General features: G+C 42.3%; 1 protein-coding gene across 10 annotated transcripts in view; it reads right to left on the bottom strand.

Moving 5' to 3' along the window:
* The window catches only part of CACNA2D1 (calcium voltage-gated channel auxiliary subunit alpha2delta 1), a 368,618-nt gene that overhangs the window by 291,127 nt on the left and 53,676 nt on the right, over positions 1 to 23,815 (bottom strand). For all 10 annotated transcript variants that reach the window (XR_014516731.1, XR_014516732.1, XR_014516733.1 and 7 more), the window contains exon 2: positions 4,490 to 4,571. Coding sequence is in view for 6 of the 10 variants with exons in the window: in XM_083463958.1 (XP_083320084.1) it covers positions 4,490 to 4,571 (82 nt within the window). In the remaining 4 variants the exon portion in view is untranslated. The remainder of the gene's footprint in view (positions 1 to 4,489; positions 4,572 to 23,815) is intronic.

Here is a 23,815-nt window from a genome sequence, read left to right on the forward strand (position 1 = left end):
ATGCTTCCCACCTAATGGGAAATCATGTAGCTCCTCTACTTTGAGATGTCTGTGTTCCAGATGTCAGGGAAGCACTTTTTAAAAAACTAAATTGAAGGCATGAAAAGAGAATGGTCAAGTCAGTCATACACCTGCTTTCTCCACACTGGTAGAGATGTCTGAAGCTACTTTCAGATACACCCCAGTAAGCTGAAGTGCAAGGCCCTGTCCTCATTTGCTTGAGATACAAATTCTACTGTGGTCTGTATCTTGTGAAACATGAGCCATAGCCCTGCAGCAATTTAAAGTTTTGACATGATTAGACAAGAAAAGATTACATCCCACACAGTTTCCTTTTCATACACACGAAGTCTAAATAAAATGTCAGTAGTTTTCAAAGTATTCCATCTTCTTTATTATTTAAATTAAAACAGACTCAAGAGGGGAAAAGAAAATAACCTCAAAGATAAGCTATAGCTTCTTCACACACTCACACTTCAGTAGCCCCATTTCTGAACGATTATTGTCAATAACAGAGTATACAGATGTCTCCTCATTTTCTTCAGCTTGACTCTATGAAAGGCAGTTTGCTTTTTACAGATGGAGACGTCTGGAAGATGATAACCACTTGCCAATGGCTACATAATGAGACTACAGCTAAAGCGGGTCTTGAACCCAGGTCTCAAACATCTGAATCCCACTCGTTCTGTACTGATGTGAGTGACTCTCACACCAGAAACCTCCAAGCCAGACCCACTAACAGAAGTGAATGTTGTTTAAGCTGTGACCTGTCTTCAAGTTATATGACTAAGAGGAAATAAAGTGCAGACTGCCGACTGTGCCACTTTGCACTGCTCATGATGACAACCCTTTATGGAAGTTCTGAGAGAGAGCCTACAGGCCTTGCCATTTCTAGCATCCATGGGTGTAAGCGGAGCCTGTGGTGCGGGCAAGGGCTCTCCCTGTGATTTTGAACCCTGTGTTCTAAAGGCTGTGAGTCATGGCAAGAGTCTATACTGGGGTAGCTAACATGGCACCTGTCAGATGTCTTCACCAACACTTCTCAGCATCCCTGATCTTGGGCCATGCTGAGTTGGGCCGCCAGCAGTTGTAGTCCAAAACATCTGGAGGGCTACACATAGACTATGCCTGTTCCTCAAGAACACAGAAGGTCCCCTATTACAGGTGTTTCCCCAGTGTGTGGGTGACAAGTGGGGCGGTGGGGGATGGGACAGTAGAGATAGGACTCACTCTCCCCTTCCATGTGATTACAATGACATGGAGCTGAATGCCCCCAAAGAGATGATTTACTCATTGCTCCTGAGATACTATTTTAATACACTGCGAGTAGGGGCTTTTTTGTTATTTTTGGTAAGGAGAAGCATTCAGGCATATGATCTCTTGCCTGCAGTCCGGTGTGGTCTAGTCTAGCAAGAGTTATTATCCTGATTGCCTGGCTTAGCTCTAGAGCTGAGCCCAGACTGATCTTGCAGCTATCAGCATTCATTTGTGTTTACAAAATGTGTATAAAAAATTCTATTTTTAAACCACAACTCTTTTCGAAATCCCACATATCTATGTGTACACACATGCATACACACAAACACAGCTGTGTTGGTTTGCAGGTCACATGAGTCAGTATTAAAGCAAACAAACATGTTACTAACCAACTTCTAGTCACTGCTAACCTTCTTCCTATGCCTCCCTTACACCACATAGAAAAAAGTACGGTAGAACATACATGTTAGAAGCTTTCCAAAGGCTTTTGTGCTAGTTTGCTAAAGGTTAGTATGGATGAGCACATTTCTTTTAAGTTTTAAAGAAGTTTCATACCTTATGAACAAAGAGTATCACAAGATGTGCAAACCACTTGTGATTCACCCCCCCCCCCGTTTTTTTCTTTGCTCTTTCAAATGCAAAAATGCCAGATGCATGTGCAGAGTGAGCCTCCCCATTCCACAAATTAAAGAGGAAGCAATAAAGAAGAGGGAGCTCAGGTCAAACACTCTTCCTCTGTCACCACTGGTTTGCAATGTCCAAAGCTGCCTTTAGCATCCGTCCTCTAAATCCAATGTTCCTTTCACTCTATGTTTTATCATCTGCAGACAGTTAACTGTATACACTTGCTCCATAGCTCTGGGACTGAACTAACATAATGCCTTGGGAATATCACGCTTGACTTGCTAGTGCAACTCCATATCAAAATGGAAATAGATTCTGGGAGTAGTGTTCTATCCAATTAGGTGGTTTTGCAAGAAGGTTCTATTAGGGGGGTTCAGTTTTCTCTCCTGTATTCTAGATTTTTTTTCTCACTCCTGAGTTGCGAAAGAAGGGCAAATTCGTAATTTTTAAAGGAGCTATTGTTCCCTTCAAGTGGCTTGACATTTGAGAGCCAAACTACATTAAGGCAGAGTGTAACCTCATTTTTTATTACCCTGTCCAGTAAGGGACTCTAGCAGAGCATGAACATTTAATTACTTTGCATTTTAGACTACACACAATGTTAATTAGATTGAGAGAACACTACAGCAGGCACGCCATGGTAATGGTCAGTTGATGAGTAAAGTCAACAGGATCATATACACTGATCTCAACAGCAAAAGGGTAAACCCAGCTGTCAATCGAGCTTCACATGACTCTGAATTTTGTTATGGAACAGGTTAAAAAATTATGTTACCCTGACTCTTAGGTTGAACACAGATGTTTTGGCTAGCCAGTCTATACTATGCTCCTTTTACAACACCCACCTGTCATAACCTAACATACATGATGTCAGGTAATGGACAGGGGAAGATGGGGCTTGTCTAAAAAGGCTTATGTTCAGAGTTTATGCAAGGACTATCTGTATAACGACTTTGATGGACGCTGCTTGAACTGGACTACGTCAGCCCTGGGTAGCTTGCACACAGCCTTCCCCATCAACCCTAACCATTGAGGGTACCATGCTTGCTGGGGCTGATGCTTGGATGTTCAACAACATGTGGAGAGCACACAGCTAGGGGAAAGTCACTATAAATCCATCTGGCTTCATCCTAAGGGGCTGTGGAGAACTAGAAAGAACCAGATTACCAGGAAATTTTTCCATTTGTATTGATGTAAACCTCCAGAACGTATTTTATATAGCTAACTATTTAAGCTCTATCCCCAGTGTATGTTATCTTACTGCTATAGCTAGTGGCTAATGCAAATAAAGTTCTTATTTATTTAACAAGCACAAAGTTGCATCTGGGTCTTGCGACTGTGCATTGCTTACAGGATTCACAGTGCAGATGCCTACATGCAACTGACAAACTGCCTGTTTACAGCTCTCTGGCAGCCATTGAAATGAGGCCAACCCCTCCAAGTAAGGGCTGCAGGATTTCCTTTTGCCAAGGGGTAGCTTCTCTTCCCACATCCACATGGGAATCCAGGGACAAGACGCAGGTCCCATTCCACTTGCACAATGACTGACAACCACACACCTTGTCATGTCCTCTGCAATCAGGAAGTTCTTCCCTTCCACAAAGTGTTTCTAAGATTCCTCCTATGAAATCAGTAACAGAGTTGAATTACTGCGAAAGACTTGCTTTCCTTTCAGAGGAATGCCTTGTAAATCTATGACAATCTGGGCATTTCTAGCTCACTACAGACACCCCCACATTTTTTCCCAGTCACCATTTACAGCATTTCACATTTACCAGACAGGCAGTATAATGAAAGGAGTTTTTGCTGCTGTGAGAGGCAGTAATAAGCCCATGCCTTTTGCACCTGATTAAATATTAGCTTTTCCTAACAATAAGCAAGTCTGACTAAACAAAGTCAGACGACAGTAAGTCAATTAATGAATATGCAGCAACCTCCTTTATCAAGTTAGCTTTGGAGGAAAGAAATATAATAGGAAGAGCTGTTAAGTGCTCCAGGCCATTCTTTGCATACAGCACACAATGCATTAAATTATTTGTGCTCCTGAAATTTTAGGCTTTCAGTTTCTTTTATTTTTTTTAAAGGAGGAATCCACATTTGTTTTCACTGTCACAGTTTGTGTTGGAAAAACCCCTTTGGTGTTGGATTGTGTGTAAGTGGCAGGGAGGAATGCTGGCTAACGCGAAGAGCTCAAAAATGAAAAATAAGTGGAGGGTACAGATGGTGTCTTCCACAGGACATCTGTGCCATCTGCACCTTGCTGATTCTGCCCATGACTTTCAACTTGTTAGCAGCAATAGAAGCACATGCAATATGACACTAGGCTCCAGAATGCAGGGACAGCCCAATACATTTTGCTACTTGAGGATAGTAAGGAATGCCATAGGCAGCACACTGTTCCACCAAGGCTCCTACGATGCAACTGCTCTTCAAGAGAAGCTACTGCCCCATTTGCACCAGTGCTGTGTTCCAAATCTGAAACTCAGCCCTAACAGTGTTGGCTTTTTGCTCTCCGAAAAACTCCTTAGTGGAACGAGACTGTCCACCATTTACTAGGTGCCCATTTGTGAACCTCCTCATGCATTACATCCATGTAATTGTCACTTACTTGAGCAAGTTCATCCACCCCACTCGCTGTTTTCACCAGCCTTACTAGGTCTTCTTGCATCTTATCCACCCACCGCTTTATCCTACAGAAATAAAAAAGAAGGAGAAAAGAGACGTCCCATTAGATCAAAGGCAAATAGCTATGATGATCACAAGCATAAATAGAGGCTGACAGAATGTCTTCCATGTGGCAGATTGATGCTGAAGTCCCTTTGATATTGCTGTGAATCTGCTCTATTCATACTTTTCCACACCATTCTCTTCCTCGCTTGCTCTCATGGAAACTCTTGGCATATTTTAGATTTAACTTGGTTAGGAGGAGACTCCTATAAACAGTCTGGCACCGAGAAAGGAGCAAAACAAACAAACAAAAGTCACCCAACCAAAGCCTGATACATAAAAATACCATACTGCCTCCAACTGCTTAACAACAGTTATAAAAAAATAACACACATTTTGCCTCTTGGGAAGTGTTATTAAAAAAAACCTAAACCCTCTGTATCTTATACTATTTTCTTTTGCTGATTACATTTTTAAAAAACAAAACACCCAAACATGAGAGTCACTAACAACAACAAAAAGCATTTTCCAGAAAGAATATTCTCATATAATGCATTTTATCCCAGTAGAGAGAGAAATGCAAATAGTGCAAAATATTTTGTTATCTGGCTATTCCTATGGCAAAAAAGCAAAACCACATAGTCTTCATTTTGCTATGCAAGGGAATGGATTTAGAACTTTGGCTTGTTAACATGGATTCAGGGGGAGCTAATATATGTGAATCAGAGAACATACACACATTTATACTAGACAAAATGAACTCAGATGATCACAGATAAGAAAACTATTAGTATTCTTTTTAAGATACTATATTTGTATATTATTTTCCCATTCTTAAAATCCCTTAAAAGTATATTACTGAAAATTAACTTGAGTTGCTTCCAGGCAGGTGTGCTCTCTCATGGCTGTTTTTCAAATGCCAAACTAAGTTTGGATGCATTTACTATTGATCGATACACACACAAACATATATACGTCTATACACAGAGAGCTAAGTCGACAGTATACCACTTGGGTTGATGTAATACATTCTCCTTATTAGGAAAAAAAATCTAATCAAGGATACCATGCTTTACTGAATTTTCGTTTCTTACATGTGTCAAGAGTGGGGGAGAATAGGAAGGGAAGAAAACAAGAGCCCTCTGGCTGCCAAAATGCTTGTCTGGTGTTTCGTTGAATGCTAGCCTGTGGTGTATTTCTGCCTGACAGCTGCTCATGGTCAGAGTTTATTTAAGAACAAGAAAAATGTCACACCAAACGTGAAGTCTGGGGCCTTAAGGAGACAGCGCTGGGTTTCTTTGATGCTGTTTAGGGCATCAACAAAACAAAGGTTCAGGCAAAAGGCTTTTTTTCTTGACTGTTCAAGCAGAACATTAAACTGCAATGAAAACCATGTCAAAAAGAGAGGAAGCCCATAGGATTTGCATTATGCCCAGGAGAGGGAGATGGCATGTTAAATGACAGCAGCTCCTCCCACCTCTGCCCCCTCCAGCTCTCTGCCCCTGCACGTTGCTAGTGAGCTTTTAAGATTCAGATGAGCTGCTTTTGTCTCCTTACTAAGGTTGCGTTTACACCATTTAAACCACATTGCTTCCCCCAAAGAACCCTGGGAACTATAGTTCACTCCAGAGAGAGCTGCAAAATCACAGTACTCTTACAAGCTACAGTTCCCAGGATATTATTTTTTTTTGGGGGGGGGGGGAGTCATGTGCTTTAAATTTATAGTGCATGCATGGTCCTTGATGCTTCTGTGCTCAAGAAGAGGTAGTAAGCATTTGCTTGGGGGGGGGGGAGGCATGTCTGTTGGCTTTTCTTAATTTGTCATGCACAGTAACCCTTATTGCAACCCAGAGAACTACAGTGTGCCCAGAAGGACTTTTTTGTTTGTTTGTTTATTTCTGTCAATAGCGGCTACCACCAGGGACACCATTTCAAATACAGGTAAATCACATCTTACGCTGATTATATTTATGCGATCACAGCTTTGCATGGGGAGGGGGAATAAATAAATAAATAAATAAGTGGAGAGTGGAGGAAACCCACTCTCCATTTATTTATTTCCCCCACACACACCTGCACACAGCTGCCATGGTGAGCTTTTCCAGCTTTGGGAAAGCAGCAGGAGGGCTCTAAAATGCAGGCAGAAGCCTTGCGTGGCCTCCCCAAAGCCAGGCAAGCAGCCCTCCACCTCGTGGGGAAAGTCAGGGCCAGGGATTCCTGCCTTTTAGGCTTACACATGGACTCCCCAGAACTGAGCCCTTGCATAAGACGCAAGATACCTGCATGCAAAGGAGAATGAGGGGAGAGATTACATGAGGAAGTGTAAAACCGCAGGGAAGTTGAATGTACCAGTTTTACTCTTCTCATTTTTCTTAAATCTCACTCAACCAATATTAACAAAGCCCCCACAATTAAGGATAATTTTAGTGTTATAGTGGTTGCCAATTCACTTCTGAGCTACCGTAGTTTTCGCTCCATAACACGCGGTTTTTTCCTCCTAGAAAGTAAGGGGAAATGTCTCTGCGTGTTACGGAGCGAATGCTTCCCTCCTCCGTGGTTTCCAGCGGGAGAAGAGCCACTGAATGGGGAGGAGAAAGGGACAGAGTGCCTGCTTCTTTAAAGGAGCAAAGCGGGAGGGGAGAGGCGCTGCTTACACGAGTGTAAGCGCCTCCTGTCCGGTTGGCTCCTTTAAAGCAAGCAGGCTCTCTGTCTCTCTAGCAAAGGTTTTCAGCTCGCTAAGGAGGGAGAGAAGCAGAGCCTGCTTGCTTTAAAGGAGCCTACCGGACAGGAGCCGCTTACACTCGTGTAAGTGGCTCCTGTCCGGTAGGCTCCTTCAATGCAAGCAGGCTCTCTGTCCCTCCAGCAAAGGTTTTCAGCTCGCTAAGGGGGGGGGGAGGGAGAGAAGCAGAGCCTGCTCCACGCATGCTCCTTGTCCCTTGAGTCCTTTTCCTTCCCTCCCCACTTAAAACGTGGTTACAAAGCACAGATCCACATGGGTCCTCAGGATTTTTGCACTGGGTCACCCCAAATTCACCATCAGATCACATAGCATGTCTATGGCTACATCTTGCACCAAAAAAATCACGCACCCACTGTTGCTTGGGGCTGCAGTGGTGCAAAAACGTGGTTACAAACATGGATCCCCATGGATCCTCAGGATTTTTGCATTGGGCTACCCCAAACTCACCGTCAGATCACATGTCTGTGGCCACAGCATGAACCACAAAAATCATACATCGACTGTTTCACTTAGAATATTTTTTTTCTTGTTTTCCTCCTCTAAAAACTACATGCGTGTTATGGTTGGGTGCGTGTTATAGAGCGAAAAATACGGTATTTAGGCTCCTGGCAGGCCTGGCCCTTCCATTGAGTAGAGTGAAGCAACCACTTCATGCATCTGATGTAGAGTGTTATGACAGGGCAACAAATAAAATATTTCATTTTACAATAAACTAAATGTGGGAATTTCTGCCTTGACTGCCAAGATAACTTGGGCTGCGCACTGGATACTCTGCACCTTGGCTGGTACATTTGTGTGGGACATTTGCTCTTCTGCACAGCATTTCGATGGCTGTGCTCTGTGGCTAGTTTCTGCATTAAGACTTCTTGTGTTACTTTATTTATAATTTCATTTAACATGGGGAAGGTTAAAAAATGGTTACCACTTTATAGACATAAAAAGCTTTTTTGAAAAAAGTTTTCCTGTGCAGTTTCATTCTCACTGATGCAAATACTCTGCGTTTTGTAACATGAGTGCATATATCCTTGTATCATTCTTCCTCTTTTCATATGCCAAAGCCCCTTGATTTTGTACATTTTCTTGTTATAATTTGTTTTAGAAGCTGTCTCATGCCTATAAGTCTAGAAATAATGCTTCATTTAATGTGAGAGACAAGAGAATCACGGGTATTCAACAACATCTTTCTCTTCCTTTCATTCGGTTGGTTCCACTTTACCAGACAGACAAACAATCCCCAAATGAAGGCCATTCTATCCCAGGACAATTCAAAAGAAAAGAGATGGTATTTTCAGAATTAAGATAAATGAGATTTGAGTCAGTCATATATTAGCAGTGCAAAGTCATTTCCCCCTCCTGCCCAGAATGGCCTTCAGCATGAGAGACAAATATTTATTTTAAAAAATAAATAAACTTAATAACATACAACAATGAAAGTAGCACACGAAGGGACAATGTGCCCAGCTGCACAACTACCACAGACACTCATGGTCCCCTGTCCACAGGATATGAATATCTAAAACTCTGAGAGAAAGACCAGAGACTGGGATTAGCAAGCATAGCTAGAGGCAGGAGACAAACGGGAACGCGAAAATTCAGGGATTGCATTCTCCCTGGGATAGATCAGGAGCAGGCATCATACTCATTCGTGTATCGCTTCAGTTTCTGAGGGTGTGTTTTTTGTTTTTTACACAGGGCTTAATTTGAGATGGGATCTAGGGATTAGGATAGGGTTTGTCTGAGAGACTTAGGTCAAATCTTAGTTTAAGATCCGCTCTGAGGACAATGTCAATAGCTAGAGGAAGGCGCCTCGTAGCTTAGATAGTAAGCCTGTGTTGAGTGTCTTGGGAAAGTATACAGACAGAAGTAATGGGGAGGCTGAGTTTGAGTCAGCAGAAGTAGAAACTGTGAGAAAACTCTATTTGGGTCTCATTCCAGTAAGGGGAGAGATCTACTAGAAAGAGAAGACTCCCAAACCAGTTAAAAGGAGTGAGGTGGTCTTCTAGGTGTGATATATTAATTGGAATACCTCAGGAGTGGGATTGTTAAGAGGTTGGGTAACTGACAAAAAGTGCCCCTCAGTCATGAATCAGAGTATTAAGTTGTGAAGGAAGCTGTGCTGCGTCAAAAGGATTTAATACCTGTCATAACTATGTAAAGAAATGGAAGTGAAGTAACAGAAACTGAGTTAAGCATTTTATCACTTATTCCAGAAACCTGAACATCTACCTGAAGTGTAACAACTGATTTTTAGCAACTGAAGTTTAAGGGAAGCCATGCATTTTCTGCTTTGTTTTAACGCCTGCAACATCTTTAGATTTAGTGTAATTACTAAGTTAACTGTTTCTCAAAAAAACACAACTCCTGACCCATCTTTGTTTTACCAACTTTGCACTGTAAATAAAACCTTGTGCCAAAGACACCAAATCACTAAGTTTTCCCTCAAACACAGACCAAAAGATAACCTGTGGTGGTTATGATGGGATATGAATGTAGTTTTGGATCCGCTACTTAGTCTACAGTGGTGGGATCCACTACAACTGTGTAGACCCTTTGCCACTTTGCTCTTCCTTCCTGGTAAAAAACACCAACCCTTCTGCTGAGAGGCTAGTATAGCAGGTCCACCTCACCTGGCGAACTGCTTCCGGGCAGACAAAATCTTAAAAAGGAGAACTTGTAGTACATCTTCAAGTCATGAAGCATTTCCCTCTCCATCATCACACTTCAAATTGTAGACATACATACCAGCAAATTGTATGCTGATTTCTGTTATATTTGCCAGAAGAGGAAGAGAAGGAAATCCTAAATATTATCCCTTTGTTTGTTGAATTATTAGCATATTTTAAAGTATGAAAGTGGTCTAAAGCTTATGAGATTCCTCAAGCTCAACCCAGAAAAAGGGGGGGGGGAATATATTGTGATCAATGCCTTTTGGACACTTCAAAATAAGGTTTCCTAGTCTCAAAAATGAGAGTCTGCTATTACTCAAAGTTTGGTAGTAAGGAGAATCAAGACATTCCATATAGAACTCAGGATCTCTCCTAACACCATGAGATTAAAGTATTTTAAGCATTAGTTTGCATATTGGCTAATTTACTTTCCACTATTATGCATAAAAGAAAATTTTCATTTGCAGCCATGCATTAAGGGAAATGAAAATGTCTCCTTATAGAAATTAATGTTAGGTCATTATTTTAATACTTTCTCTCCATTTTTCCTCATTAAATTAATAGACACATATGTCTAGCACAAAATAATTTGGATCATGTATTGACATAAATATAGAGAGCTGTACACATCATAAGAAAAATTAATAATTTAAGCAATTCAAGAAGATGACTGTGATAAAGCAGTTAAATGAGAAGTATCTCACAGAAAAGATACAAGACTTAATTAAGTTAGGGTTCATTGATTGCCATTGTTTCCTGGAGGTGTTTCATTAAAGGCTCTTAAAAATGGCTATTTATTGCTTATACCAAGTAAATTAATCAAATGCTCAAATCAAGCTTTTACTGCTACGCTCTAAAACTCAGTTATTACCACTCAGAGTTAGACTCCTAGAAATTTATCATGCATAATGAGTTTAAGAAAACTTTTGTAGTACTTTGTTTAAAAAAAAACCAGAGTAAGATTGAGCTCTTATTAATCTTGTTTATATTTAAAATAGTTCCTGGCACATGAAACAAAACATAAGGCCCAAATTCTTAACCTAGTCTGTTAGCTGCAGTTTTATTTTTAGCACAACATGGACTAGCTCCTAATAGCAACATAATCCAACTTTGGTTGAGTCTTCATGAAACAAACCAGTACAGTGGTACCTTGGGTTACATACACTTCAGGTTAAAGACTTCGCTAACCCAGAAATAGTACCTCGGGTTAAGAACTTTACTTCAGGATGAGAACAGAAATCGTGCTTTGGTGGCGCAGCAGCAGCAGGAGGCCCCGTTAACTAAAGTGGTACAGTTAAGAACAGTTTCAGGTTAATAATGGACCTCCAGAACGAATTAAGTTCTTAACCCGAGGTACCACTGTATTTACATATTTCAAAACCATGAGCTGAGTTAACCAGAAAAAAACTTTTGCTGTTTGAACAGAAGCAAAAGAATTCTGTATTAATTTTCCTTCCTCTTGCTTTTCCCTATCTAATCCGAAAACAGTGCAGTTCTGAAATTAGTGAGTCAAATGAGTGCAGTTCCAAAAGTTTTGGTCCACCATCCTGATTCAAAATAGCATCCAATTGTATAAAAAAATATAGAGGAAAACCTGTGCCTTGACTGTAGGTACCATCATGCAAAATTTGATTACGATAACATGAATATCCAAATGCATAATGAACAACTTTCCCAAATATAAAGTAAGTAAGATATAAAGTCAGTTCTTTAGAACCCTTTTCAGGTGTTAAATACTCATGTGAGCAGGGCCAAAAATCCTAAACTCCATCCCAAGTTGGAAGGTGAAGTTCTGAAATAGGGAACTTTCTGTACTCATAGAGGGCTCTCCATGCAATTTAACCCCTGGAATATCAGGGTTTTAAAATCACATGGAAGCCTCCACAATCACAGGAGCTCCCAGATTCAGAAATTTGCCCACCAGTTTGTGGCAGGTGATGGAGGGGAGGACTCTATTGTGTTAATTTCCTCTCTTCAGATTGCCTGAAGAGAGCTAAATTTCCACCACAATCAATACTATCAAGAAACAGAACCCAGGGAGTAAATCAAAGGGCAATAGGAAGAGGCTTGATTCATAGTGACTTGCATTAAATTCTAGTGAGACAATGTATGCAGATTGCAACTGGGGCACAGCTGAGGAGTGAAACCTGCCACTTGCCCCAGACACTGGGGTCACAGAGGGCAGGGAACAGACATAGCTTAATGCTACCCCTGAGGTCAGTATTTTAATATGTACCAGAGTCATGAACCATGTTTGCATCTAAAATAACTGAATACTAAATACGGTAGTAGAGGAAGGAGAGGGGAAAGGATGCTTGGGCTATAATTGTACCGCAGATGAACTGGCTTCAGTGGGCTGATAATCAAAGCAGGGCACTTTAAGGGCTGACATATAAAACAGAATGTCAGTATCACATCCTGTATCTGTCACAAGTTCACCACCTACATCTCCACCCCCACAATCCAGTTCAAAGCACTTACAGTGGGGTTCACGCTAAGTGCTCTGTCTTTCTGATGTCTCTTCAGAGGTAACAATAAACAGGTAAGTAAGCAACCACAGGATCACAGAACCAGAATGCAGGATTCCCATTGCTCCGGCTTCTGGCAACAGCTAGGCAAATCAAAGCATTAGAATAAGGTTCTTCCCCATCACTGAATACAAGTCAATGTCTATACTTGCATGGGTAAACCAAACATACATATCACCACAATGGCTAGGCAAAGCATGATGAATGCTAAGTAAGCAAGGATGCAGGATTAACTTGCATGCCCATTTCATGGATAGGCAAATGCTTCTTGAACCATCCTGCAAATAGCAAGTATGGTTGAGGCAGCCAGTACGGTTGCCTAAGCTCTCCTTACGCAAAAGAAAAATGTATTGCACCCATATGCACAGCTTTCCATAACTTTTGCAGAGTTCCAAGCGGTGAGAAAAGATGTTCTCCACCAGGAATCATGCTCTGCCATGAAGAAACCAGCACTGACGATGCTATCAGGACCCAGAACACGCATTACGTTTTCACCTTGCATCAATGCATATTCCAGGTACAGTGCCCTGCTATTATGGATCATTGGCTATTTTAATTAACCTTTTTTAAATGCAGCATTTTTGCTTTGGAGAGGAATAACTTGCTGGCTACCAGATCCATAGTGCAGGTTTTTACACAAACAAAAGCAACAAAGCAGAATCATAATCAAACAGAGGAAGAAAAGGGGTGGGGGGAGAAATGCCCACAGACCCCATCCCCATATCCCCAGCAACCAATATTCACACAATGGGAGGGAGGACATTCTAAGAAACACACAGACTCCCCTCTGTGATTTAGAACCTACAATCCTAATCCCATTGACCTGGGACTTTGCCCCATTCAATTAAATAGGAATTACTTTTGAGTGAATATGGTTACGATTGGGCTGTGAGTAATTAAGAACCCAACACATGGACCACAGGGATGGCCCTGCGCTCTTCTCCTGTACTATTCTGGACACATGGAAGATCACATCTAAAGTGGGCTAGAGATTCACATAGTTTTTATTTATCTCAAAGTGAATCTGATCAATAACCAGCCCCTTCTGATACAAAATCCTAGCTGCATACAACATTAAGTTACCCTCAGACTGTGTGGTAGAATTCTCACACAACACTAATATCTCAAAGTACCGTTATCAAAATGCAATGGCAGAATAAATCTCATTTAATAGGACTTTGTGAAATAAATGCACAGCTTTGTTAAAGCACTTTAGGCATGAAAGGGTATTATCAGCTGTGTTTAACCTCTGAGGTTCACATCCTGACTCATTTATAGCAAAATGAATTTCCCCCAAAACTAATAAGCATTACATTTTAGCCTTAGAAAGAGAGAAAATCATAATGACATTAAAATATGGCAGATCAGATACTGGTAAAGAAGAGATTAAAGGTTTAAAGAAAAGAGGATTTATACAAATGAGGATAAAAATTAGAGGTGCATGGAATATTTAAATATCTGTTCCCAAGGCTATTTTGATTGGCCTTGGCAAAAGTTCTGCTTAGGCGACACAATTTGCTTCTTTACTATAAGTTCTCTAACATACACCGTATTTTAATGTAGTTATTGTTCCATATGCAAGGAAGTGGGTGGGAGAGAAGAATATTATACATCTTACAGAGAGTCTAAACCTACCAGGGCTCAAATCTATGAACTCCAGCAGGGATGGGCAATCTGAAATCCTCAGTATGTTGTTAGGATTCCATCTCCCAGCAAGCCCAGCAAGCATAGCCAATGATCAAGATGGCAGCTGCAGTGTGGACTGGTCCACCGGTTCCCCACCAGTCAGCGACAGCCTCCACTGATTACTTTTGACAGAGATTGGCTATTCCTGAGCATAGTGTGTTTATACAACTTACAATGAAGACCTGCTGAGGATATGGCAGGGATCTTCTAACTACAGCACCATGTACTCATCCACTTGTTCCCCTTGACAGCTCTTCATGGATGGCATTCACTATATCAAAGCCAGGGAGGCATAAAGGTGCGAAAGTTGGACTATGACCTGGGAGACCCGGGTTCAAATCCATACTTAGCCATGAAGTTCACTGGGTGACTTTGGGTCCATCTTCACCTCTTAGCTTACCTTACCTCAAAAGAGGATGGAATGGTTGGGGGGACCATGTACACTACCTTGAACTCCTTGGAAGATAAACAGGGCATATAAATGAAATAAATAACTGCACCAGAATTACCAATGGATAACACTACAACTAGCAGCAACCAGAGTTTGCAAACAGGGTTCTAAATCTGGTTTCAGTCCCTTGTTTAGAAATGCATTTCCCTTCACTAATGAAGCATAAGGGTTGGGCTAGAATTGTGAATAATAATATTCAGAGGTACTCCTTTCCCCATCCCCTCAAACAATTTCCACCCCGTACGCCCAAATTCACTTTTCCACATGAGCATTACTTTAAACACGAATTTTGTGGCAGTAGTAAGTTGTTTCACTGCTTAGGTTTACATCAAGGCAATCTTTTAAAGGCTGCTTCGTTTCTCATTCTAAACACTAGATAAAATGAGAGGGCTTGAAAAATTGACAAACATTTCACTTTTCACAGTAAGACATAAAAACTGATCCCATGAACTCCAAGCAGCTTGAAAAACACCCAAAACAATATGGACTTCTTTGATTTGGCTGTCAGATAAAACTGAACACTGAACACGATGCCTGAGGAATAATCCTTACTGGGTGTTTTGTAATTCTGCTTTTGAAACTAAAATGCATTGTTCTTGGGCCAAAGATGGAAGGAGGGGGGGGGGAGAAAGGAAGGAAGGAAGGAAGGAAGGAAGGAAGGAAGGAAGGAGAAGACGAAGAGGAGAAAGGACCACCAAATGATTAGGGAGATATTTAATGTTTTAGTGTGCTTTTAATTCTGTTAGGAGCTGCCCAGAGGGTGATAGATATAGAGGAGATTGACCAGGACAAATTTCATAGAGCTTCTGAGTGAGCAACCAAAACCAAGTGATGGCTTTTGTTTTTGGCCTACTGCGCTCCCAATTTGTCCATTGGGTAGACAAGAGTTCCTGCTGCACATATCTGGCCTGAAATAAAGAGGCTGTGGCCCTTTAGACGTTGCTGGAATGCCACAGGTTCTCTTTGCCTGGTGGACACAAATACAAGCAGACAGGGACAGATACCAACAGCACAGAGCAGACGTATCCAACCTACTGCTCTCCAGATGTTTTGAACTACAGCTCCCATCAGCCCCAACCTGCATGGCCACTGGTCATGGATGATGAGAGCTCAAGTCCCAACATCTAGAGCAGTGTTTTTCAACCTTTTTTGGGCAAAGGCACACTTGTTTCATGAAAAAAATCACGAGGCACACCACCATTAGAAAATGTTAAAAAATTTAACTCTGTGCCTATATTGACTATATATAAAGTAATTCTCTTGAATAGGAATCAAATAAACACAAAGAAAGTATTTTATAATTACTTTATTATGAAATAGTAAGTAAACAGAAATATGAAAAATTATAAAATACTTTATTCAGTTCGCAACCTGGGCCTGTTTGGCTGAACACAAAGCTGATATTCTGGCTGGAATCGAACGTTGCGGACCGTTCTCTGCTCAGCGGGGATCGATCCGCTGATCCCCGCTGAGCCGGCAGATGACAGCTCCGTCTCCGCACTGTGTGCGGAGAGGGAGATGTCAGAGCCCCGCTGCTCTCTATGGGGAATCGGATGAGAGCGGACCGCCTGTCCGCTCTCATCCGATCCCATCCGATCTGATCCCCACCCAGGACGGATGGAAAATAGGGTGGACACAGTCCGGCGTCCGCCTAGTGGGTGAAAATTTGACTTTTTTTAAAAAAATCTTTCGAATTTTTCAATTTTTACCACGGCACACCAGGCAACATCTCGCGGCACACTAGTGTGCCACGGAACAGTGGTTGAAAAACACTGATCTAGAGGGCACCAGGCTACAGAGGTCTGGCATATATAATATGAATAAAACTGTATGCCATTGGATTCTACCCATGCTATCAGGAACCCTAAAAAAAGCGGGGCATACGTGTATGCCTTACAATGCAGTTGAACATATATGGGTAAAAGGAAGATCTTACAATGAAGATATAAATGTCAGGGGTGAGGAACCATGCATTCATTGAACATCTGAAATGAGCTACAGATTCCTTTGATCTTGGCAACTGAAAAGTTAACACACAGTTTTAAGAGCAGGCTTGGGGGGGGGTTAAACATGCAGCATTTTGTTGTCGAAGTAACTCCAAAATACTTTACATAATACTTTTAGATACCAATAAAAACAAGGGCACAGGAAAAGTACAGTAGCTATTACCACTGTGTTCCACACATCACAGGACCTTGGTCTTGGGAGTTTGCAGTAAAGAGATGGCATTCAATGGCTTTTAGGTCTCTCTTTATAATGGACTCTTTCTTTATAAAGCTAAATAATTGTCTCAAGGGTTCATAAATAAAACATCTGTAATCAAAAGGTGGCATACTGTTGTGCAATACAAGTTCATGGATACCCAAAACTCTTTTGACTTCTAGCTTGCCATGACTTTAGAGTTGCTTGTTGATATGACTGATTACCCTATTATATAGAATAGGAACATTAGAATGTAAATAGCAATCCCACAACAATACTGGAAGGTAGGTGACTAGTATTTATTTATTTATTTATTTATTAAAATTAATATACCGCATAATTGTAGAAAGAACCTCAAAGCAGTTTACAAAGAAGTAAAAAACAATAAAATTACCACTAAATGAATTAAAACATGCAGAAGTTTAAAACACCAATAAAATAGACTAAGGGCTCGTCCACATTTCAGCTTGCCCCTTGCTTTCTAGGTACGGGTCCAATAAGCTTTTCGTTTGCCCTGCTACTTCCCCCAGGAAAACCTGCTGCTTACCACTGAATTTACAAACAGCGGGTTTTTCTGTCGGAAAGTGGTGTGACCAGGGCTTTTTTCTCCAGGGGGAACTCAGTGGAACTCAGTTCCAGCACCTCTCACATGGGTTCCAGCACCTCTCAGGTGGGCACCATTGCCATTCTAAGAAAACAAGGGAGGTGTTCATGGTGAGTTCCATCGCCTCTTTTGCTAGAAAAATAGCATAGGGTGTTATTATTGGTACAAAGAGTCTTTAACAACTTGGGAGCAATTTACCTACAAAATCACCTTACCCCACAGGTGCACACTTGACCACTTCAACAGGCAGAATTGGTACTTTTACAAGTGCCACACAATACTGGCACCATATCTGAGAGTGGGAGATGGTGGCTTCCCTAAGGCTACCATATAAACCCAATGAAAAGGTAAGATGAAAAGAGGGGATCTCCACTTTCTTAACTCAGGCACACCCAAACAACTATGCTATGCTAGCTTTTAACGCATTTCAAAGGCAAGCACTGAGCCATCCTATGTTCCAGTATTTAAAAGTCTGTTTCAATCAATCAATCCTTTTATTTGAATGCCACCTTTCCAAAGCTCAAACCATGCTCAAGCCGGCTTACAGTATATATAAAAATACATAACTACAAACGTAATAGAAGTAGGCATAAACAATAAACAAAACATCAAATAGTACATTACCAAATTGAACAATTTCCACATAAATCATAAAATCCAAAATAAAGATACAAAGCATTAACATCAGCAACAAGAACAAGACCCCCTCAGCAAAAAACCCCAACCCATGAGTCTGTTCAGCAGCTTTTGTGGCTGGAGTCTGTCTGGGCCCTGCCTGCCCAGGCCAGGTGCAAAATGGCCTACAAGGCAGGGAGCAGGTCTTCCAGAACTCACAGCCAATATGTTTTCAACTGATTCCTCTGACACTGCTAGTCTTGAGGCAATCCTTATTTGATTTTGTTAGGCACTGAAATAAACCATACACCAAGAAATGCTAGATGTCACCAAAAATGCCCATCTTGCCAACAGGGGAAGAAAATCATTCTCATTTGTCTCCATTTTATTTATTCTGCTTCATGGGCAGGGGGAGTCTATCATCATAACAAGAAACACATTTTAGTGCCGCATCCACACACAATGGTTGGGGGATAATGGGAGTTGTAAACCAATATCTGGAGTGTTAGAAAAGGTGAGTCTAGGCATTCAGTGTCTAGTCTTGGGGTGCTAAATTCCATACTCGATACCAGATTCAGAGGTTGTGGTGCAATGGCACACAATTGTGATAAGCTCAGAGACAGCCCTGCAAAGTGTTTTCCAAGAGGCAGGGTTGATCTGTATTTGGTGATACAGATGACTGTGATGCTCCACCATGCCCAGTACAAGTGCAGATGCTCACTGAGCCACTGGAACATTCAAACAATTACACTATTATATTACATTTTAGATCTCACCTTTCCTCTCCTCAAAGTAGTTCAAAGTGGCATAGAGGCAACAACAAATTTACGCATGCTTGATATGTGCGTGTCGCGCACTAGACCCTATTTTAACCTCACAGCAACCCTGAGAGGCAGTGGCTGGCTCAAAGTCATCCAGTGAGCTTCATGGCTGAGAGGGGATTTGAACCCTAGTCTCAGAGGTCTTTGACTGGCACTCTAACCACTACACCACCCTACATGATGTTGATCATGGTGATAGAGAAAGTAATAATGGCAAAGAGTGTACTGCACTGAAAGCTAGTGATAGACATTGTCAGTAAATGTTACCAGTGGCAGCAATGCCATGGTTTAAACTACAGTGGTGCCCCGCAAAACGAATGCCTCGCAAGACGGAAAACCCGCTAGACGAAAGGGTTTTCCGTTTTTGAGCTGCTTCGCAATACGATTTTCCCTATGGGCTTGCTTTGCAAGACGAAAACGTCTTACGAGTGTTCCGATTTCCCCCCGCTTTTTTTGCCCCTTTTTCTAAGCCGCTAAGCCGCTAATAGCCTTTTAGCTGCTAATCCGCTAAGCCTTTAATAGCCGCTAAGCCTTTAATAGCCACTAAGCCTTTAATAGCGCTAATCCGCTAAGCCGCTAATAGGGTTGCTTCGCAAGACGAAAAAACTGCTAGATGAAGAGACTCGCGGAATGGATTAATTTCGTCTTGCGAGACACCACTGTACCAAAATGGCCCGTATACAAGCCACACTCCCCCCCCCCCAATCAGGCTGTGAAAAGTAAATGTGTGGCTTATATTTGCGACTTTACAGCTCTCCCCCCCCCAGAGCAGAACGGGGGAGCAGCTCACCGCCCACCCGCCACTCCCAAGCCTCCCCCAGTCACCAGGAGGCGGGCACACAGCACGCTCGAAACTGAGCATAGGCGCCAGCTTGGGGAGCGGGGTGCTGAGCACCAGCGTCAGCCGCCCCCATCCCCCATTCAGGGTGATAGTGCTGGGAGGTGGGCCACACCTGCAAATAAGCGTTGAATTTTAAAGGTGCGGCTTATTTGCGGGTGTGTCTTACATTTGGGCCAATATGGTACATCACATAGGGCAGGAATGGGAAATTTGTGGCCCTCCAACTCCCATCATCCCCGGGCAACATAAGAAACATGCAAGGATGATAGTAGTTGTAGTCCAGCAACATCTGGAAGGCCCCAGGTTCCCCACCCCTGTCTTAAGCTTCTGTAATCTCTCCCTTAAAGAAGAGGTGTGTTTAACAGATGAAAGTTGGTCTTAAAAAAGAGGGGGAGCACAGTGAGGCAGCTACAAATCATGCTGCACAAATCTGTGATTATCTTGTTTTGCTTGAAGGAGAGGAGGACATCAAGAAGTGATACATGAGTCTTCAATGGCACTACTGCATGCAATCGAGTTAATGCAGTTCTCAAATTGTTACTGGAACCAGTCCACAATTGGCAGCCATTCACTGCACTTTGTAAAAGCCGTCAGCACACTGCTTTTCCACCAGCTTCTCAAACGACTTGTGAGAGCTGAAATAAAAGCCATCTATCATCAATCCTGGATGGAATCACTGTGAACCCCATTGTTATATCACCTCTTCTCATCTTAGGGAATCTATCATTTTCAAAAGCAGAATGACTGCCACAATGTATTACATGAGAGCATCACCTGTAAGTCCATCAGTGTAAAATGTGTCAGAGAATGCAAATATTCTGGGTGCTACATACAATATGGTGGTGTTTTTTAGGGAGGCAAACCTAAAGGGTTCCCCCAACCCAGAAACAAGAAGTCACTACGTAATTGCAACAAAACCAAAGGAAGCCGAAGCCTCCAGACATGCCAGTTAAGATGACCACAAACAGTCAGACTGGAAAACATTTCAAGTAGGGAGGAAAAGCATCCAATCTCAAGACACTCAAAGCAAAAAAGAAAGCTTATGGATATGCAGAGAGAATATTCTAAACTCTCTATCAAGTCTCTTGAATAATGCATGATCTTACTTTGGAAGATGGCACCTAGTTTTTAACCTGTGATTTTAATTCCATTTAATACATTTCATTTCAAGGCTATACATACTAGCCTTGCCCAATTCCTATCAGCCTCAACTGACACAGACAAACGCATTTTTTCCTGATAGTCCAAAACCAAGCTTGTGAAGTTGATAAAGCATAAAACATGGCCAGAGTAGAGAAGTAACCCCTTCTTTGTGATGGCTCTTCATGTCCCATTCGAAAGCCAACCCTAAGTTAGGATTCAGTTGTCCCACTTGCAGGAATATATCCATTGAAAGGTAGCAAATCCCTAATTATTTTAGGCTGCAATCCAAATTCTCTTTACTCCAGGCTGTAAGATGTTTGGTATGAGTGGAGACAGAGACAGTTGGAGCACAGGACATGTAAGGCCTTCTCAGTACTGGCACCATGTTTATGGAATTCCCACCCTTCTCTTATACAGGTGGCATCAATTCTTATGGATTTTCAGCGCCATCTGAAAACCTACTTATTTGCTCTGTTTTTTTAAAGTGAGGATTGCTGCATCACCTTTTCACATTGCTACTTGCACACATTTCTGCCTGCATGATTTCTGCATTGCATATTTCTGCCTCAAAATGCAAACAATCTTTGTTAATGGACATGCATGGGAAATGAAGCTTCTTTTGATCTGAAGTAGGATCCCTTGTCTAGGCCTGGGTGATGTGTCAATACTTCACCCAGGACCAGTTTGAGGGCCAGAATGCAATGGTGGTGTATCATGAGTGAAACCGCCAGTGCTCCCAAGTCCCTCTACCTCCGAGATGCTAGGTTGAAACTACCAATGCTCCCACTGAGGGAGCTGTGGCGATTTCACCCCAGCACCTAGCGAGGCCAGGGCCGATGCAGCTTGTTCCTCCTTCCACTTTTCATAACATAGCCACTGGTAGTCTTATGCATTTGTCTAATCATCTCTGAAAGCAATGCAGGTTGCTTTAACCCACAGCACTCCTAACCCAAGAGCCCCCGGCAGACCTATTGTTCCAGATATCAGCAGTATCCAAGGAACAATTTTAACAGCACTATGCATGCTACTAGCCAGTGCTATTTTTCTAGAAAAAGAGGTCTAGGTCTCACCACAAACACTTCCCTTGTTCTCTTATAATGGCAACGACGCCCACCTGAGAGGGGCCAGAATGGCAGGGGGCGGGGATCCTGGTAATAGCCACCAAAAGCTTAGCCATCTAACTGCTTCGTAAACACAGAGAATGACCTCAAGGTCATTGAGGGTCATTTCATGCTGAAGCTAAACAAAGGGGGTATTAGATGTAACACCATTTTCAAACAGTTTCCTCCCTCTCTCTCTACACACACACACACACACACACACATACACACACCAAGTTCCCCCTTCCCTTTCTGGGACTCGGAGGTCAGAAGGTGAGAAGGCCTGCCAGCCTAGTCAATGTGCATTACAGACAGACAGGCTATTAAGGGAGACTAGTCTGACATTTATGTGGGGGCCACCCCACCCCACCCCTCCTTTCCCTCATCCAGATCTGTCCTCTAATGAAGCATCAATATGAAGAAATATAATTGAACAGATGTAGCAGTCATTACAAGGAATTACCGGTTCTCCCTCTCATGGAAGCGCTTAAAGAGAGGGGTAGCCATGTCTGTAATGGGCGGACTTAATTGCTCAACGGTTCCCCCGAGGGATGTTACAAGCTGATCAAGACATCACGCAGGCGTAAACGATCACTGCTCTGGCACACGCCTTTTGTCACTCCTCCATCCATCTTTGCTTGCCAGGGTTAATGGTGGCTGGAACTGAAGTTCAATGGTTTAAATAAATAAGAAGACTGTTTTCCGATGAAGCGTAACGTAGCAGAGGCTTTAGTGACATTTTGATTAAAGGGCCATCTATATAGATATTGCCAAGGTTTGCTTGGAGGCCACTCCTTAAGAGACGATATATTTGAGGGGGAAACAGAGCAGAGGAGTCAATATCCCCTGGCAATCTGCTGGGAAGCATTTGTTTGCTCTGCAACAATCTGATTCAGATTCACAATCACTTCGCTTGAAAGGTGTCTGCTGATTAAATCAGTCCCTATCTAGCAGGTCATTAGGGTGAGGAATGGGGGGGAGGGGGGAGCCCAAGTGCTCCTCTTCCACCACACCATCAGCTATGCAGAAGAAATAAATCAGAAGGGTAACCAGACGAAGCTTCTAGAGGAGAAGCCATTAATATCTCACAGCAAAGACAGCAAGGAGTCTTGTGGCACCTTAAAAGACAAATGCATTTATTACAGCATACATTTTTGAGGATTGGAGTCCATTTCTTTATATGCATGAAGTGTTATCCTGAGTTGCAGATATATATATATATTTCTGTTTTTAGGGCTGATTTGACCAAGGCTTGGAGCCATATTGGACTGATTTGGAGGGCCTTGGGCATTGGATGAGTCGGATTCAGACAGGCACAGATTGCTACAGGTTGGGCTGTTTGGCCCAGAATGATCTGTGGCTGTCAGGGTGTGGGACATCAGGCAGGAATGAGAGACAAATAGGGTGGGGAAACCCCATGAAAAAACCAAGACCTGGCTCTTCTGCAAGAAGATAAGCTCAACTACCTGTCTGCCCAACTCTCTCCCTTCTGCCTGATGCCCTTCCCACCCCTCCACCCAACAGCCATCCTGCAGCATGTAGGTAATCTGCAGGGAATTCACCACCCCCACCCCAGGATCCTTGAAGGGTGGTGGTCCTGGTCTCAGTCAGGGGGCGTTCTTCTCCCACCCCTCTTCCAGCTATATGTTTAATTAGGGTTAAAAACCCCCAACATTGGTTCTGCCCCAAAACAGATCAGAACCTGCCAATATTGGTTCCTCTCAGTTTCTCATTTCCCCCCAATTTTAAATTGAATTCTCTGTATTTCCAAATCAGTTTGCATTTTAAAAAGTCCTCATGAAAATTTATCAACATTTTAGGGTAAATTTCTCCTGATGCACCCATTTTTGCAGGTTAATGTTGCCCAATA

The sequence above is a fragment of the Podarcis liolepis genome (assembly GCF_965112155.1).
Source record: "Podarcis liolepis genome assembly, chromosome: 10".
Classification (NCBI taxonomy): Eukaryota; Metazoa; Chordata; class Lepidosauria; order Squamata; family Lacertidae; genus Podarcis; species Podarcis liolepis.